We start from the raw sequence: 20,603 nt of genomic DNA, 5'->3' as shown, positions 1-20,603 counted from the left end.
TAAAGATGCCATCAAAAGTTGAATAAGTCAATGAATCATAACATAGTCTCTTTGTTAGATTTACTTAATAATGTCCAGTGAAGAATTCTAGTTAAAAAAAAAAACAGAAAAAACAGCAGACAATGAGCTACCGATTAGAAAGTAAGTGCATAAACAATATCAGTGTAGCAGCAAAATACAGTTATTGTTAACATTCCGATGCACCTCATTTATCATTTTGTGCAAGAAAAATGACCAGTCTGGCCAATTCCAGATTTCAGACTAAATTAAAATCATACTTAATTGAGCAAATTATGTGTATTTTAAAATAAATGAAGTTCATCTCTCATAGAAATGATTTTTATAGACATAAATCATGTGGCAAATAAAGTACAAAGTAAATATCAATGACCAAAAAATTAGAATCAACTTCTGTAGCTGAATTTGAAGTGTAAGGAAAGATGATTTTACAATATATGTATTTTACATTGTCTGAGGTCTCTCTTAAGCTATCGAGGTAAAGCCAGCCATCTGAGATACATATTTCCTGTTTCGTTTATTTTGATTTAACTGAACTGTAGCCATTTGATTGCAGAAGTTTATCTGTGACTTAGAGAAACCATAAAGTGTTTTATCACACCGGAGTCTGTGCTTTGTGTTATTCTTCCCAACTTCCTCTCATCTTGCAAAATGATGGCCATTAATTCAATCAAACATCTAACCACCGAGAAGAAAACACGCGCTGGATCTTGGGCAGTATCCTGTGTGTGGCTACAAAACATTCACCCCAGGTATTCGTCCACGGGAGATGAAGACTAGGGGTAAGGAGGCTTGGAGAGACAGTGTAGAGGGGCGCACTGAGAGCTGGAATGTGGCTGCTCATCGGGCAGAGCTATGTCAGGACTGCAAATGAGAAACAAGCATGTCAGCCAGAAATGCATTTACAAGGGGCTAGACACAGTTGTAAGGGTTCAACAGACATTCTTTTCACAGGAATTTTGCACAGAAAATGGCTTAAATCTAAAGCATGCCAAGACAACTGCAGATTTTCAAAAAAATGCCCCCAAAAAGAAAAATGAAATGCACTGGGGAAATAGTATGTGAACGCCTCCCCAGCAATCACTCTTTTCAATTTCTTCACACAGTCTCATTCCCCTAGGTCTCTGGGTTAGTTGCAAGATTTCTTTAGATCAGTTCTTTTCGAACTTTAATGATTGCATAGCAATCACCGGGAGTGATTCTGATTCAATAGGTCTGGGGTGTGACCTGAGAATCTGCATTTCAAAGAAGTTCCTGGGGACACGGACATGCTGGACCAAGGTTTTAGAGGATTCTACAGTTCTCTGGTAGATTCAATAGGAGAACTAATTTGCCTGTGGAAGTCTGATCTGCTCTAAGGGCTCCCCCTACCTGCTTTAGCTTGGTAGTGTAAATATGACAGAAGAGCAAGTATATAATGCAGACTTCCAAAATGACCATGTCTGAGAGCCTCCAGTTTAAATGAACACAGAGATGCTCAGGCTCATCAACGTCTTGCTGAAAAGTATTGGAGAATAAGGATGCAAAATCATTGAATTTCCTAAAGTAATACTACAAAACAGATTTGGGTTCAGACCTCTTAAAATGTGACCAGTAGGGGGAAAATCACACTATAGGTATTTTTTTTTAATTGAAAAAGATTGGCATTTTTTTAAAACTCTGCTTTTTTCCTTTATACTTTGAAACCATAGAATAATTTCTGCCAGGAGTGTTACGTGAGAAAGCTATTCAAGGTTTATTATTGTTATTTATTAATTTAATCATAATTTTAAAAAACCTAACACTATTATTCAAGTCATTAAAAATGAGCATTAAACAATTTTTATCTTTGGTATACTATGTATATCTCTTGAGTTTTAATACAGAATCATAATTATGTACAATACTGCTCTGCTTGGGGTCACCCTGACTTCCCAAACTCTTTGAACTGCTATAAATTTAGTTTAAATGGAGATATGCTATTCTGCACTAGTTAGGACAAGCAGTGATAAAAATGATTTTTCCTATCTATTTTAAAATGTGATAGGTAAACATGGGAGAGCTAGAGGTTCAACACAAGGACTAAGAAAATACTGCATGACAGGATTCTTCCTCCATCCTCCAGAAAGAGTCAGATGGCCCGGGGAATAGAGCAGCAGATAGACTTTCCCACAGACCTAATGGAGTTTCTTTCTGTTAAATCTGCATGATTTAGAATGAGTTTCTTTTTAGGGGACTAAACATGTTATTCAGCGTAAGTTACGGCAAGTAGCACAGGGTGGTCACATCGTACAAGAGGCGTAAGTGTTTGAAGACCCATGGAGTTCAATACTCTCTTGATAAAGGAAGGCAAGCATTTCTGTTTGACCAGCTGAAGTGTGTAGTAATGGCTTAAACATGGGTTATACCTCGGCCCAACACATTGTGTCGTTTCATGATAAATAAAATTTTTTTTATTATTTCAGATTTCTTAAAGTGATAGATTATAAATATTTCATATTATAGTATTGCTATTTTTAATTTGCATAAAATACAATTGCACTGTGTATATTATGTGACAGAAGCATATTTTTGGTTTACAGATTGAGGAATCACTTCTTGAATGTAAATACTGTATTTGATAAGTTCTAGTCAAATAACTTAATCATAATAATCATAATCATTTAATCATAATAAGTCCTAATCATTTAGTCAAACTGGTTCTCAAAAAAAAAGCAAGGTGAAATAAATTATTAAACTTAAAAAGATTCCTCATTAGCCTTTCCATTTCTTATCTAATTGAAACACTTAATACAGTAGCCTTCTCAAATTAGAGAGGTTATGAGAGACAGCAGATTTCTGTCTTAAGGAATGGTTAGGTACTAAGAACGGTTAGTGGTAGTAACAGCTATTGAGAGCACACTGTGGCCCAGGCCTGTGCCTTGCTGAATCCTCCCAGTAGCCATTCTCTTTCTCACTTTACAAGTAAGGAAACGAAATCTTAGCCAGCAAAAGCAACTTTCCAAGATTACGCAGTTAGTAGGTGTCAGAGGCGAGGCGCCATTCAAACCCAGTAATGTGATTCCAGAGCTCATTCACTCCCTGAACTTCTGTTGCGCGCCTGGCACTGTCCCAGGCCCTGGGTGGGGTGGGGGCACTTTGTGGAGAACGGACTGCAGGCTAAGAGCCCACGTCCTTCTACATTATACACATAGGATCCCACTGAAATGGGTTTGAACATTTATAATTATATTCAGTTACTTAATGACTGAAATTACTAATGGCGTTTGTATGTTAACGAAGAACTTTCCTGAAGTAAAAACCTGTTGCTGGAAGTGGTGGAAACAGCAGGCTGAGACATCAGTTGGAAGATGCTGGCTTGGAGCCTATTTAATCACATAACTTCTCCTGCTCACTTGATGTCCCACTTAAATAGCTGGCTGCACAACCACCTGAGAGACCAAGTCATCACTGGGGCTTTGGCTGCTGCTGTGTTTCCAGGGAGCACTTGCGGCTCCCCAGCTCTCAGCTCTAACCCATGACCACATGCAGCCTGCTACTGACATCTACTCCTCAGACATACATGGAAGTATGTCTGGGCCTGCCCTTACTCAACAGAAGCCTTGCCCTGGGAGAAGAGCAACAGTTATATTAAAATAAGGAGAGAACAACAAGCAGGCTATAACAGCCACAACCAGACTATAAAAACTAGACACCATTGGAGGCCAAATAACTGGAGATGAAGGATTTCAAGAAAATGATTAGGTCCTGATGGGGTGCTCTGATGATGTGTGGAAGTTCGTCTGTGGAATTTACCATAAAGGTAAGTTCATAATGGATTTGCAAAGCTTTCACTGGAAAAGAAATTGTTTAGCAAACTCTCCAGTTTAGCATCCAGGGAGTATGTAGACCTGCCTTTAAAATTCTTCAGTTAATCTTACATAAAAGGCACTATCACTGCAAATATTCTTTTTTTGAATGCCAATTACAAGGTTTTCTCTACCTTTCAATTTCAGTTTCATTGAGCGTACTGAGTGGACAGAAAACAGAAACACTTTCATAAAGTTGTCTTGGAACAGACATCAGATATGCTTTATATCCTTCCTAATTGTTTGCCGGGGAAATATATTCTGAGGACAAAAGACAAGCAATTCCAGGTTTTATATTTTGGATGGTAATGAAATGCTGGGCTAACCAAGTATTTACCCACACAGGGGAGCTGAAGGCCGCCTTAGGCTACGTGCCAGTGGCCAGTAAAATGAACTCTAGCTCTCTTGCATTTTCAGTGGGCATGTGTGGACTTCAGGAGTCCAGTATGTGTCTGTGTAGCCCATAATTGAAATAAAATGTGGCAAGTATAATTATGTATAGGCAGTCATGATGTGGGAAAGGAGAGCTTGGGGGTCTATGGAACTGATGTGCAACTGGGTGGGGAGAGTGAGGACATCAGAATTTACCTGAGAGTCGGGCAGTCTTGCCCCCCGGCTAGTTGTGAGCGCTGTGGCGGTACGGAGGCAGCAGGCTGCTGACAATCTATAAGAAACTGATAAATTAGACACGTATACGAAGAGACAACAGAGCAACGTGTTAGTAACAATAACTTAAGCAGCTGCCTGAGAGATTTAGTGAGGAATGTGCATTCACATAGAAACATCTGGATTAAGCTTTTTTTTTTCCCCTGAATGATGCCAATAGAAAAGACAAGGCTTTTTCCTTAATTAAATACAGTATTTAAAAATTAGTGACACAAAGTTAGTTCTGAGAGTTCTCAAGTACCTTAGGACATACGTGGCCATTCATATTTGGTATTTAGCTACATCTAAAAATAAGGGATCTATTAACATAATGAAAGATCTTCAAGTTCTGAACCTGAACATGATGGTAATTACTTGCTCAGCAGTTAGATTTGCTATTCCAAAATGGTACGCATTGTCGGACACACCAGCATATTGTCAATCCCATAGGTACATTGAGAAAAGCATGCAATACAAACTTTTCCATGATCAATAGTAGGATATTAGAGAAGGAAATCATCTTTACAGTTTTCTGAAAATAGGTTTTATTTATCAAAAGCAAGAATTGTTAGAAATCTTAGAATGTTTATTTTATATATATTAAATTGTCAGCAACTGACTGAGAAAGCTAACCTGAATGGGAAATCTACTTTTATTTTTGTCATTTTAAAATCATACAATAAAAAAAAAAGAAGTCATACAATATAGCTCACACTAGGTTGACAAAGCACTAGCTAGTAAAAGTTCAGGCTTTAGCTGATCAGTTATGTTACTCATCTACTCCAAGAAAGACCATGTGCTGGGTGTTCTAAAATAATCAAAGAGCAGTCTGTTTACTGGTATCAGGCTGATGTACTAGGATCACCTGCGAAGCTAGTTAGAAATGCATACATTATATTTCTGCAAAAAAGATTTTGCAAAAAAGTTAAAATTAGAATTAAAAATTCAATTATTCTTAAATAATTGCAGCATTTCCTCTTGCTAACTGCTTAGACTATGTATTTGCTTAGCAAACCTCTTTCCCTATATGTTATATATGTAATATTTAAGCCAAGTTACCACAAATTCTGGATTTAAAGTCGAATTAATGAGCCTCTACTGAAATTTATGTTCAAAGGCTTGAATCTAAGCATCACTTGTTCTAAAGCCAACATGTTCTCTATTGTAACAAAACCTGCTTGTATAACTCCAGAATACCAAAATTCATGAAAATTGCTCATGCTTTTGTATAAGACATTGCAAACACACTAAAGTTGTCTGTGATGCAAAGTAGAATATAAGATAGGCTTGATTTAAGTTCATTCAAGAGAACATCACTGAAGACAGAGACCCTTTTATAAGGTGGTCTTTGTTGCAGAGTAACTTATTAATTATTGTTTTTTAATAGGAGCAAGATCTGATTCGTTGAGTAACTGGTGTTCAGATTATCATACTCAGTAAAAGTCTTTCAAATGTAAAAAATATTTCCATTTTCTTAGCTTTGGAGAATACTTTCTATTTTTTATTTAAGTCTTTGTTTTTCCATTTTGCAGCTTGATTAGCTCAATGATTCCCTTTTGTAGAAACTCAGGAGTCTTAAAGGATGAATTCCTTTATGCTCTTTTCACCTTTTTCAACAGCTGTGCTAAGGGATAATTTAGGAATTGTTGGACAAATTTAGACAACTATTTTGATGTGGCCACCAGACATGTTTAAGTTAACCAGATGTGTGCTGCCCTCTTCTGTTATATTTGAGTAAATGCAATGAATACAAATGAATGTGAACACTTGGGAATCTGGCCTGTCTTTCCTATTGCCAGGAAGGTATAAATAAAGCTGTTCTATAGCAAAGTTCTGACCTCTGTGGAATGGCAAGCCCCAGAATTAGAGTAATTAGAGTTTTTAGATGGTCTAAATTCTTTTCCATCTCTCACATTAGATTTTTTTTTCTTTTTGCTAATGTAGTCACAGATTATTGTTCATTTGAAATATGCTTTGTGATGAAATTTAGAAAACAGGTGAGCAGGACCACAATGGACTCTCTTAATGAAGTGTTTAATATGTGGTGGATATTTCTTACATTTGTAGTGAATATCAGTTTTTCCCTCTTTAGTTATATCACCTCTGGTTAATTATTATTATTACTTTGCATTTATTATTTATAAGTACTTAGCTAAGTGTTATCCTTAAAGAATAAAAACAAATTCCATAGATAAGATGGTGAAAGAGTAAAAAAAAAAGAAATTTGAAAAATAGCTAATCGCTCTGACTCAATTGTCTTCTAAATTCCTCTTCTGTGATCAACAGTCTTCCAGTCATGGACTTGGCTAACCCATGTGTATTTAGCAGGTACTTTGTAAAATGAAAGGGGTGGGTTGAGAGATTGAGAAAGTCCCTTCCAGCTATGAGATGCTGTGGGCTTTACATGATCTTACCTGTTCTTTGTAGGATCTACTCTGGTAGACTCATTCTTGAAGGAACTAGGCCTCATCTCATTGCTTTTGAGGGCATAAAAGATGAGAAGTATGTGACTTAAGGAGGAGGCATCTCAGAACACCAGAAGCCACTGCTGTCATCTGGGGCCACCAGAATTTGTTTCAACCATTCAGCAAGCAAGTTACTAAACTCCAATTATGTGTCTAAAACTGTGTGAGGTGGTAGAGATAAAAGGAAAACAGAAGACATGGTCCCTGGTCAATTGAGAAAGACAAGCATATTCAACAAACAAAGTGTCATGGCGATGATGATGGTAATGGCGATGATGATGAGATGTGGTGGTGGGAGCACTGAGCACTCATTCACTTCTCACCATGTGCCAGGCACTGTGCAGGCACTTACTATGTGTGCTCTCCTTTAACCTTGCTTTATTAATCCCAATTTGTGAATGAGGAAAGGGGGACCTAGGTTAAGTAACTTGCCAAAGTTCACTAAGAGGTGGAGCTGGAATTTGAATCCAGGATTGTATGATCCAAGGGCTGAATTAGATTTTAAGACACCTCACTGCAATGCTTCCCATGATAGGGAAATGTAGGGATCTCAGAGCAGAAACAATTCACTAATCTAAGTAGTCAGAAAATGCTTCCTGGAGGTTGTGACATCTAGGTTGTACACCTAGAAAACAAATGAGCAAATTAGCAAAAGAACTTCCTAGCAACTATAAACTCTTTATGGCCTCTACTAATAGTAATAAAATATCTTATAAAATTAAAGTGTTTACTTGAAACGCTCAGAACTGAATTAGATAACACTGTACATTTATATTATAAGGCCATAGGCCTGAGAACTGTCACAGAACTCAAGAGATTGTTAGTGCCTCAAGGGCAGAGGTGAATAAGGGATATTATTGTTTAACACATCTATATGTCCTGGTATACACAGGAACTTATTTGACATTCCTCCCTAAACAAAGGCCTCCAGTAGAAAGGAAGGTAGAAAAGGGGAGAAAGAAGGAAGGAAATTATCTGGTGAGAAAGAAGGAAGGAAATTATTTGGTGAATCAACATGATGTAATTTCTCCTAGGAACTTTATATTAGTTTTAAGTCTCAGCAACACTCTGGAGTTGTTATTTGCACTATTCCTATCATAAGGAAAATAAGTATTTTTGATCTATGGGACTATATTAAAATCTCATGTATTCTGAGACTAGATTTTTCTTTGACATTTTTCATGATCTCTCCCGCCAAAAACAGAGCTTGGCATCACAGTACGGTCTCCGCAAACATTCACTGATTAAGTTAATACATGATCACCAGCTAAGAAGTGGCAGAGCAAAGATTTAAAGTTAAACTTTTCCAATGCTAAGGCCTATTTTCTACTCACTACTCTGTTTGTCTCTCGAATTGACGCCAGCTACCTCTAGAAACTATCAGACACATATTGTCAAAGAAACATAAGAACTTCATCAGACAGTTGACCATAATTTGAAGGCAACTAGTCACCTCAAAAACACAAAGCAAGATAAAAGGTGCAGGAATGGGGATAATATCCAGTTTCTATGAAGAGGTGGCTGAAATTAATGAATTTCATTGGCAGGAAGAGAAAGTCTTGTCATATGGTTTTTCCTCAGGCGTCTACTATTTTTAAACTTTTCGATGCAATTTAGAAAACTAGCCCATTTTCTAAAAGTCAGTGCCTTAGTGACTGCATGGGCCCACTGGTGACTGATCGGGATAGGGGGGAGAGCCTCATGGGGGGGGCAGGAACACTTCTATGTTTTGGGCTTCACACATGGCTCAGATGGCAGTGGAGGGAGTTGATGAGGACAGTGTGCTGCTGCAGGGATGGCTTCCTTGGTGCCTGGATGTTCTGAGGAGGGCAGAGCAGCAGCTCTCTGTGGCTAACAGTCTTCTACAGAATGGCCTGCACCCCAGCCCCTGGTTTTCCTGACTTGAGAACTAATGCAACCTAACCATTTCGTGATGTCTTATTTTCCATACCACATCTCCTTCCTTCATGACCATAAACTCCATCAAGCGCTTCACACGTTCCCATGAAAACGATTTCTGTCCCCTGAGTTTTCCTCAGGCCAAGTAATCCAAGTTCTTCCTCACAGGACACGATCTCAACCTCTCACACCCACATCTTTGCTCTCTAACCATACTCCAGTTTATGTACAACCTTCTAAAAATGAGGTGCTCAGGGAGGAAACCATGAGTGATAAGATGTGGCAGCTGGACAGGGGTGGCAGAGTCCTGCTCATCTGAGACATCCTGATTCTACTTAAAGAGCAGAAGCCTGCGTGGCATTCTTGGGCAGCCACATCACACTGCTATCTCATATGGGCTTACTTTGCTTAAAGATGGTGCTGTCAAGTCATGTTTCCTCCATCCTGTACTTACGGTGTCTGGAATTTCAATGCAATATTTTATATACTTTTTTTTTTTTTTTTTTTTTTTTTGCGGTACGCGGGCCGCTCACTGTTGTGGCCTCTCCCGTTGCGGAACACAGGGTCCGGACGCGCAGGCTCAGCGGCCATGGCCACGGGCCCAGCTGCTCCGAGGCATGTGGGATCTTCCCGGACCGGGGCACAAACCCATGTCCCCTGCATCGGCAGGCGGACTCTCAACCACTGCGCCACCAGGGAAGCCCTATTTTATATACTTTTAACGTTATGTTAATCTCTAAAATGTTTCACCTCTTCCTACCTGATGCATCTTTTAGATTCTATTCTGTCATCTACCATATTAACTTCCTCTTCCTTTTATTTTCTCTCTCAAGTCAGAAAATGTGATAATTATGACCTTGATTCTTTTCAACTCTAAGCAGGCCAAGGGTTGAAATAAATAAATATGTTTTAATTTAAGGAAACCCACTGGAAAAGGAATACAGAAGCACAAATTCTAACTGAAAATCTGTACTCGAATTTCAGCAGACTTTCTTTTTGGCAAAAATCATTTTAGAGTGAAGTTAAAGTAGTCAAATCAGTCTTGGAAGAAACCAAATTGACGATAGAATGTGAAATTTGAGTAATTATGTTAGTATAAAATATACATTTTTATGTACTATGCACTGAGGTGGAGATAGAAAAATTGCATAACATTTTTTTGTTTCCCAACTCAGAAATTCTGAATATTTGTGGATAATAGCACAAAGGTGCTCTCCACAATTAATTACTGACATACTTATGCACACACTCAGGGCTTAAGTGAGGGTTTTACACAATAATTCATGGGACTGGATAATGGGTACATCACAATTTCCTTCCATTTGCCAATGATGCTTCTGCAGCAATTTTTTTATGGTCTCTTTGCCTTCCTCATTATTCTCTATTCTCTTTCTTCTGTGCTCTTCAACTTTCCTCCATGTCAGCATAAGATTTAGGTCCATCAGAGAGATCTTAATGTTTTGATCCCTGCTCCACCAACCAGTAGCTGAGGGACATTGAAGAAGTGACTTCACCATTCTGAGTCTCAGCTTTTCTGTTAAGTGAGGACATTAAATATAAATCTTGCAGATCGGGTGAGAGGATGTTTGTGAAAGCATCCTCTTTCACATCCGTGAACAGGAACTGGTCATCGATAAGACATGAGCGCTAAAGGGAGGAGTCAAGATGACCTTGAGATTTTCAGCTTCAAGAAACAAAGTCCTTGCAATTAACAACAATGAAATTAAAAAGACCAAATAGACCATATAATAAGATCATTTCAACAAGTCTTTGCTCCTATTATTACGTTCATCTAAAATGCTCTTCTCTTCTCTTGGAGTATTCAGAACTAACAAGTTTCAGTCTTTACTCCTGACCACCCAAGAAGGAAGTGTCTGCTTCCCCTAAACTCGGTTAGCACTTATCTCATCTCCTTCAGCATTTCTCGTACACAGTTTTTGACCACTGCCTTTCTTGCAGTGTATCTAAATTCCTCAGTCACGCTATGCAGTTGACAGCAGAGAGGACACTGCCTTATAATTCTTTGTTTCCCCACAGTAGTTTCCTTCGGGGATTTGCATGTGATACAAAAAAGCTGCTAATATACTGACTTTGCCTCCCCTAAAGGATCATTAGACTTGTTTATTAGTTACATTATTAATGTCATTGTGTGAGGGATCCACTTGAGGCAGAAAGAGTACAATTTAGACATTCCTGTCATCATAACAATATCTTCCTAATAAAAGGAATAAGAAAGAGAAAATACTCTCTGATAAAGATTTTAAAGCTAATTTAGTGATATCAGGTGATTGATTATTCTTCAATAATTTTAAGACTTTGATGTATAAATCTTGAAAATAATTATAATTGCCATTATATAAAATATGCCAAATAACATCAATACTAAATTATTCCTCACTAAATCTACAAAATGACTAATAGTGTGTTAGTGAATTAACAGAAGAGTTAATGGAAAGAAGCATCAAAATACATTCTCCTCGCAGTAATAACTTGAACACTTAAGTAGACCTATGGATGCCTATACACATAAACTGAAAAAACAGACATATACAGTAGAGAATTTAAGAAAAAAATAAGAAAAATTTTAAGATAGGAACATTATATAAAGAAAATAATGAGATAGAAACATTTGCGTGAATATAAACAGTAGTTAGGAAAAGCTGAAATATTTTCAAAAACGTAATGATGAATTTAATTGTACATTGGCACTAGTAAAAATGGATAGCTGTGAAAAACTTTTAGCATTTTATAATCAACACATAGAGTTGCTATCTCATCCCTTTTTGCCAAACATATCACATGAGTTTCTCTGAAAGTATCTACAGATAAGACAATAACAATTTCCAGCTACTCGGGGACGTAATCTGCTAATTTATGTCACCAGACACTTCAGCCTTAACTTAACATCAGTGTTTAACACAGCAAATCCCATTATTTATTTATATCCTTTATAGTCAGAGACAATCATTATTCATTAAAAATTTCCAGGGAACGATGCAGACAGAATTGTTGAAACACATAAAAAAATTTCAGGATAGACAATGCAAAAATATGACTTGGTGACAAATCTTTAAAAACATCTGGCTCTGCCTTCATATAAATGACAACTGTGCATAGTTTATCATACTTTGGGGACAAGCATTAAAACTGTCTTCCACAATGTAGAATCAGAGCATGTCTTGCTAACGAGGAGGAGCGTTTGTAGACTTTTCAGTGATTACGGATTAGACAAAAACTTTCACCCAGCTTTCCATTTGCTGTCCTGAGGAATATCATATGACTAGCTGATAAAACAAAGCAATATTAAAAAGTCTATATTTATTTCAAACCTTGCAAAAGAGAATTATAAAAATACCCTGCAGTATCGTCAACTTTCTGCTTCTGGACAACTTAAAATTAAACCATGAGCATGTGTGTAATTAACAGCCTATGTAGGAAGACATGGAAGATACAGGGGAAGAGGGTAATTAAATACAGTGGCACCAAGAGGTAAAAGTACATTTTGTTGCCAGATTCTTACACCAATTAAGTACCTTTTAGAAAATAACGTTTTGTTCTGAAATGACCTTCCCAAGAACAATGTCAGCTGGCACAAAGTTAACTCAGGATGGTATGATGGTCTGTTCTCATTAAACAACATCAATAATAGCATGTATCAGATGAAGACCAGCTATACCTTTAAATGTCAGAATTAATTCACCATCAAAAAGAAACAAAAGAGAAATAAGTTAAACTACAAACAAGAACCTGCTAAAAAGATCAAGTGAAAATACATCCCAAACAAGAAAAATATTTGAGACACCACTCAGTGAAATGTGTTTGATTTGCTTATTTAATATATATATATATATAGTCATTTCAAAAAAAATCAAAACTAGAAAATATCCTGAGAGGTTCAGGGAATCCTCTTCTGTAAAGCGATGGATCTGAAAATTATAGACTATCACCAATGTCACTTGTTTCTTGGCTTTTTTTTTTTAAGAAAAGAAGAAATACTTATAACATGTAATCCATATTTTGGGGAGGGGGGACAACTCAGAAACCCCAAAACTAAACCAAAATTCCTCACAAGAAAATTAAACCATATGTATAACTTGGTTAAAGGAAAAGCAATATATTTAAATATTTTTAAAATACAAGTTTACAGAAGGTGCTTATTCAGTTCTCAAAGAAAAGAATGAAGATTTACAATAACAAGCTTCCTAATGTAAAAGTATTTGATTTGTAGAAATTTAATTGAAGCAAAGCTCTTCAGAAATAAATCTATTAAAGAAAATAAGGTTCACTCAGGTTTATAGCCAACTTACCTCTTTTTGCTTTTGATGTCAAGTAGTGCATAAAAAGAGAAAAAAATTTATGTTTAACTGATTCTACTGTCATAATGGCTTATTCCATAAATACCTACTCAGAGTAAATGACTCTAGTATACTTTTTTGTTTGTTTGTTTCTTGTTTTTATAGGATCCTATGAATAGAGGTGGAGCTGGGACTGCCTGGGAAGCCAGAAATAGGTATTTAACATGAACTAAGCAGCATCCATATAGGGTACCTCTTCCTACTCTAAATTTCTAATTTCAGTTCTTATGACCCAAACTGATCATAGACTGATTTTCCATTGCTAATAAGACAAAATCTTAAGTGCAATGAAGAATTGGGAGGTAAGGCTCAGTTTAGAGCAAAAATGTAGTAGATGAACAGCATCAGAGCAGCAAAAAAGTCCTTAACATGAGGAAAGTATATCTTCTTCAGCTAAAAAAAGTACGAATTTTATATCCACCAAAAGCAGGTTTAATTAAAATGACTGTTCTGCTCGAAATCATTATCTTGCAAAGTAAATGTATATATTTTCATATAAAATTTTAAATCATATAAATGCAAATATTTGAAGTTATATTAGTTTCTTTTAAATAATTATTTTAAGAGTAACAATCTAATCTAGTCCAACTCTCGAGAACATTCACTGACAACTGCGGTCACATTGACAGGCCCAGCTCAAGAAGCAGTCCCCAAAAAGGAGACTTGATTTGTGAACTGGGCACACTAAACTGACATAAAAATAATGTATACACCAAAAAACCACACAAAAAAAAAACCATAAGGAAGGAAGGAAGGGAGGGAGGGAGGGAGGGAGGGAGGGAGGAAGGAAGGGAGGGAGAAAATCTCCAGAGTCCAGTAATGAGCATAGCCAAAACAAACTTGGCTTTTACATATACAGTTCACAAAAACTTTAAATTTGTGATATGGAGAGTATATCAATGACTTTTTTTTTGGCTGAGAGGTGACAATGAAATTAATGGTTATATGACATCTTTATGACTTTACTTTTTTAGTAAACAATAGAAAGCAATAAAGTCAACCATTTTGAGTCGTGCTTTTTTTTTTCCTCTCATACCTTTCAGGCATAATACACTGGGAAACAGCCAAGAAAGTCAAACAAGCATCAACAGATGACTAAAGAGAAGGATGTGTGGAAGAAGCGACACACAGCTGTGCAAGAAGAAAACAAGAGGGTGGAAGGATGCTTCATTGTTGTGTAATGAGTACAGTGCACTGTGAATCTTTCTGGTTGATTAGCTGCATAGGTTCAACGCCTAGGTCACTTTAAGTAGTCTAGGTATAAGTGTAAGGAACTACATTTTCACTACATAACTGAAAACAAAGGAATAGGAAGTAGCAAGCATAGGCTTTCTGTGAGCATCAGAATTACTCATCATTGGCACCATGCTCCCAGCCAGAACTCGGCTGCTTCTTCAGACCCTGCCCAACTCGCTAACAGCCCAGGAGAGCCACTGAAGCCAGGTTTAGCGTGTACAAAGGCCACCCCCAAACTGTTAATATGCCTCAGAAGAGTCTGGTTGGCTGCCATGTTGATGGGTACCAGAGAAGCATTTCTCAATGAAATCAGTGGCCCCCATATCCAGTGTAATGATATAGGTATACTTTTAGAAATTGAACCTCATCGGTTTGGGGAAGGAAAGCAAAGTATTAGCACACTGCAAGAATTCAGCGTGAATTCTGGAACTCTGCTCTTTCCCGACTTGTATAGTCAGTTTATAACACATAGACACTTTAAATTGTCCAAAAAAAAGTTTGCTCTGTTTATTAGATAATGGGAATTTTACTTTTTCTTAATGGGAACTATACTATATGGTGCTGAGATATTTTAATATATTTACTTACAAGTGTATTTAGAAACATGGATTGTACACAATGAACTCCAGTCCCAGTCATGGAGAGAATAATTTGTATTCGTTGAATCAGAGAGACTCAGAGTTGAGAGAGCTCCTTCAGTATTCCTTCACTATAGCTATCCACATGTCCTTATAAATGCAGAAGAGAGCCTACAGGTGTTAACCTAAAGATTGGCTTCCCCAGGTTTCTATTGTGGCTTTTTTTTTTTTTTTTTTTTTTTTTTTTTGCAGTACGCGGGCCTCTCACTGTTGTGGCCTCTCCTGTTGCGGAGCACAGGCTCTGGACGCGCAGGCTCAGCGGCCATGGCTCATGGGCCTAGCCGCTCCGCGGCATGTGGGATCTTCCCGGACCGTTGCACGAACCCGTGTCCCCTGCATCGGCAGGTGGACTCTCAGCCACTGCGCCACCAGGGAAGCCCCTACTATGGCTTTTTAAATTATGTTTTTCTTAGTATTCCTTGTAGATAAAAGACGTCCCTTTGAAAGCTGCAGTTTGAATATAACATCCCAGGGAATGCTTATAATCAGAGCATTTTTATAATAGAGGTCGTTATGTAGTTATAGGGAGGACAAACAGTAGAATTCAATAGACTAGTGCCAGCAAGTTGGATTAAATAGTGTGAGGAGTATAGCATAGCTGATGGCCATTTCCCCTGGAATACAATGAGGGAGAGCCCCCAGCTGCCCATCACAACAGAGTACTAAACCTCTTCTTTGCATGGGGAGGCTTTGGGATCTGAAGGCAGGGCCATGCCAACGGCAGACGGTTGTACCACCTTACTCCCTGGCACAAAGGATACCAAAGAAACTAAGGGTTAAGTGCTGTAGGTAAGTAATTGACTGCAGTTTGGTGGAATAAAGGCTGTTCTCTGACTTGAGGGCGGGGGGCATGAACAGGTAGAAGGTGGTGAGATAACATGCAATTTTAAAATTCAGTGTTCGGACTAGTTTGTCTTTTGGTGGCAGAGATTGGTCACTTCAGTGAGTCTGAATCAGAAGCTATGATCTAGGCGCCTGACTCTTTCGAGTTTTCTACCTGCCTTTCGATACTTTTTAGTGAGCCAGAAGTATCATTTGCGCAGGGTCAAGGGAGGAAGGTAGTTATTGCCTGCAACGTCCTGTGCCTCCTGTGTGTCTCAGCCCACCTGTGCCTCCCCATCATCCCTCCAGACTCAGCCCCCTTCTGGAGGCCTCTCTCTTCACCACATGGGTGGACTCTAGTGGACACAAGCATAATGTGATCACTTTTGCCCTAAATATGTAACAATTAGGAACATCAAATAAGTATATTTTCTTTCACTTAATGGATATGTTAGAGAAAGATTGTAGTTTTTTTTCCTTGAGGATCTTAATTTAAAAATTTTAATTTCCATGGGTTTATTAAAATTTTAATAAAACTTAAAAGACTTCAAAGCATAGTTATACTAAAAGAGTTATATGACATAGTTATATTAAAAGAGTCAACATGGATTGAAAATATAATCTAATTTAATAAGCACATTACTGCTGCAGTGTTGGTTTTCATGTTGATCCCTCAGTAATTAAATAATTCCATCATTTTATCGTAGTTTATTGTGCTTACAGTGCTCAGGTTTTGAATATGAAATCTTTTAAGAAAATGCAAGTTCTGGATAGTATACCTGACAGAGGAGGGAGTAGAAGACAAACCCAAAAATAAAACAAAATAAAGATGCTGATAGAACCGTGGTCATTAAATGTTACATTAATCATTGCATTATTTATTGAGTGGCTGCAATCTGTACCATAGAATGGTTTACTTAGTATTGTCTTTATCTTTTCTTTTATCTTGGAAATGGGAAAACACACAGAACCCACCTTGGAAGAGTCTGATGTGTTTTCAGTCTATATACGGTGTCATTAAACTCTGCCATTTAAAATTGGCAGGATGCATTGTAAACATTTTCCAGGCTCTCCCTGCTTTGAATAAATAACATAGACGTTTTACAAGCTTGATTACACCAATTTAAAAAAATCATTAAGTTGTTTTATTATTTTAAGAATATTTAAGAAATATGGTTTCCTAGGATATCTGAACAATAGGAATTAAATTCTTATACTGGCAAGGAGACCTAGTAAACAAATAAAGGAGATGTATAGAGAAAGGTATACAAACATTTAATATGTATCTATAATGTTTAAAAGAATATTGCTACCAGAGACAGACGAAGCAGAATCAATTTGTAATAGCAAACATTTGGTCCGATGTTTCGTTTTAAAAGAAAACCTAAACATGTGTCGCCTTAAATCTTATTTTAAAATTAGATGCTAATGATTAGATTTCTATTATATCCAGTTAAAACCATTGGTAAGTGAGAAGGTCTAGAGCTGCACTGTCCAATACAGTAGCTACCAGCCAAATCTGGCTATTGGGCACTTGCAATATGGCTAGTTCAGATTGAGATGTGGTGTCAGTGCAAAATGCACACTGAATTTCAAAGACTAAGAAGAACAGATGCAAAATCTCATTAATAATTGCTTCTATTGATTGCATGTTGCAATCATAACATTATGGACATATTGTGTTAAATAAAATGTATTATTAAAATTAAATTTATCTGTTTCTTTTTACTTTTTCTCATATGGCTACTAGATTATTTAAAATTACATATGTGGCTCATATCATCTTTCTATTGAATAGCTCTGGTCTAGATGGTGAAACATTCTTGTAGCTGTCATTTTATTGTTTGACAAGATATATGTCAATTCTGCACATAAAGACATTTCAAGCTTTCTTAAAGGGTTCAAGTATATCTTCTTTCTCCTCCAAACGTCTAGTTAAAAATAAACAAAAAGATGAATATTAATATAAAAAGGGGAAAAAAGCCAGGATATATTAAGTGACAAAAAAATAGCATGCATAATGATGTTTGTGGCTGTGCCAGTGTTACTGTTAATACATATATAAATACATATATGTGACTATATATGCATAAGTTTATATATATTTGCTTGTATATGTACAGAGTGTTTCTGAAAGGATATCCAAGTTTGGCTGGGCACAGTTTTGGCAGAGAGAACTACTTTCTTTTTGTATACCCTTTTGTACCTTTTGACTTTTGAACAATCATTATCTATCGAAAAATATACTTAAAAACTATAAGTATACTTATTACTTTCTCTTATTCCTTTTCAGATGCATATATAATCATATATGCTTAAAAAGGAATAAGAGGGCTTCCCTGGTGGCGCACTGGTTAAGAATCAACCTGCCAATTCAGGGGACACGGGTTCGAGCCCTGGTCTGGGAAGGTCCCACTTGCCGCGGAGCAACTAAACCCGTGTGCCACAACTATTGAAGCCTGCACGCCTACAGCCCGTGCACCACAACTACTGAGCCTGTGCTCTAGAGCCCACGAGCCACAGCTACTGAAGCCTGCACGCCTAGAGTCTGTGCTACCCAACAAGAGAAGCCACCACAATGAGAAACCCGTGCACCGCAACGAAGAGTAGCCTCCACTCGCCGCAACTAAAGAAAGCCCACGCACAACAATGAAGACCCAAACAGCCAAAAATAAATAAATAATTAATAAATAAATTTATTAAAAAAAAGATTAAGAGAAAGTAATATGTAAGGAAAGCCTATATATTTATATGCAACATTTTGGTCTGTATTACATGGGTTCATAAATTTTGCCCTCTAAAGTGAATATTTTCAGGGGAATTCTCCGCCAGTCCAAGGGTTAGGACTCCATGCTTCCACTGCAGGGGGCACAGGTTTGATCCCGGTCGGGGAACTAAGGTCCCACGAGCCGCGGGGCGTGGCCAAAGAAAAGTGAATATTTTCTTATAATTGCCTTGATTTTTAGGCATAATATATTAAAATAACCAAACAAAGAAACTTCAAATGATACATATGCTGCCTATGTTAAATAGTAAGAGAAATGACTAACTCATTCGAAAATTTTCCGAACGCAATTTTTATATATAGATTTTATTACATCACCTACTTTAAACTACATCTGAAATGCACTATAATTCTGTATATCGGAAGAACTACATATAGAGATGAATATGAAAGCTGTATATTTTGAGATACTGTAGAAAATTTGGACTAATTACCAATTATCCAACAAACTGAGGGCCTACTATGTGCCAGGTACAGTGTAAGATCCTGGGGATTAAAAGAGGCAAGGTTTCTGCCCAAAAGCTTACAGACTCATAGAGAAATCTGATTTTAAGACAAACTGTGACTGTACTGTCTGTAGTGAGGAGTAGAGGACGAAGCGGCTAATTCTACCCAGTGGAGACAAGGGATCAGAAAACTCTTTATAATTTTTGTGCATTTATGCACACGATAGTAAAACTGGTATATATGAGACATCTAGCTTAAAACCTTTGCAAAAGAAAACAAGGAAGGGAAAAAAATCTTAAAATTCCAAAATATTTTTATATGAAACTAGTTATCTGGATGAAAATCAAAACACTCCTCTAAACTGGAGGATATTTGATATTTATCTAAACAAAGCAAATATGGAGCTATTTGAAAAAAAATGAGATAAATTCCTGTATTTCGCAGTTTTCAATTAGGTATCTGTCATTACAGAGATGGACAGAATCTAAAGAAGAGATATAACTCTCAGATGACATTCTTCGCACATTCCAACCCAAGATCATTCTATAGTAAAAGACTTCCTGTAAAAATGGAATTGCTACTTGAAGAAACACTGAAAGAATTGAAACAAAATTTAAGGGTGTTGCAAATTTCCACTGTAAAATGAATCAGAGCTAACCCAGAAGAAGAGAAAAATACTCTTGCAGCATATCTGATTCACTAAAATTTGGAAATTTGAACAAAATTTTTTTTAACAAATTTTTGATTGCATATTACACTGGGGCAAGACAGAAAAATGTATTTTTAAACATGTGGTTGGTAATTAGTATTTTTGTATTAACTTTTGTTTTAGCAGATTCCAAACTAAGGGCAACATGCTGTAGCATGAGAAAATGCTCAAGCCTTCCTCTGCCGGGGAAAACTCTGTAGAAGCTATGTTAAAAGCAAATACAACCCTAAACGATTACAAGTTTCAACAGAATGCTGTTCACTTCTACTATTTCAAGAATTGAATCCTGTGGAAAAAGAAAGTATATGGGGAAGTGGAACACACAAAAATGGAGGAGCCTCTATAGGAAAAAACACACTTTAGGCAAAAAACCACTGAGGCTGTTAGTTCAGGAAGTCAGCTCAATTAGCATTCACCGAGCTCCTTCCACAGACAAACCATGGGAGGATGAAGAAGCACAGGCAGTTAGAGCAGGATGTATGTACACAGGACACGCTGGCTTGTGCGTAGAGCTGAACTTCTTTGATTTCAAACACTTGTAAACATTCATATTCCTCACAGTTTTGATTCCGAGTCTCCACCACCTCTCATTTCACATTTCATTAGACTCTATAGTTGCTTCTTTACGTCAGGTGTTACTGTAAGCAGTTAGGGGCAGGGGCTTCCAGGAGAAAGAAAACCAGGCATGGCTTTCTTGAATTAAGAGAAGCCATTTTTGCCCTAAGCCATTTTTTTTTTTTTTTTTTTTTTTTTTTGG

At 37.1% G+C, this 20,603-nt stretch overlaps 1 protein-coding gene across 4 annotated transcripts in view; it reads right to left on the bottom strand.

The window, feature by feature from the left end:
* Positions 1-543: 543 nt before the first annotated feature.
* Positions 544-20,603, bottom strand: part of BICD1 (BICD cargo adaptor 1) — a 200,194-nt gene continuing 180,134 nt past the window's right edge. The window contains exons 9-11 of one of the 4 annotated variants that reach the window (XM_029205663.1): positions 13,162-13,170; positions 4,434-4,509; positions 705-882 (exon numbers count right to left, since the gene is read on the bottom strand). In XM_029205663.1, coding sequence (XP_029061496.1) covers positions 795-882; positions 4,434-4,509; positions 13,162-13,170 — 173 coding nt within the window. In that variant the 3' untranslated portion in view covers positions 705-794. Of the gene's footprint in view, positions 883-4,433; positions 4,520-13,161; positions 13,171-20,603 lie in introns of all 4 variants that reach the window. The other 3 variants (XM_029205662.1, XM_029205664.1, XM_029205665.1) reach the window with 3 other exon arrangements.

Source organism: Monodon monoceros, unplaced genomic scaffold, assembly GCF_005190385.1.
Source record: "Monodon monoceros isolate NGI ecotype Baffin Bay Population unplaced genomic scaffold, NGI_Narwhal_1 Super_Scaffold_6, whole genome shotgun sequence".
NCBI lineage: Eukaryota > Metazoa > Chordata > Mammalia > Artiodactyla > Monodontidae > Monodon > Monodon monoceros.
This window is presented reverse-complemented; position numbering and strand designations above follow the sequence as displayed.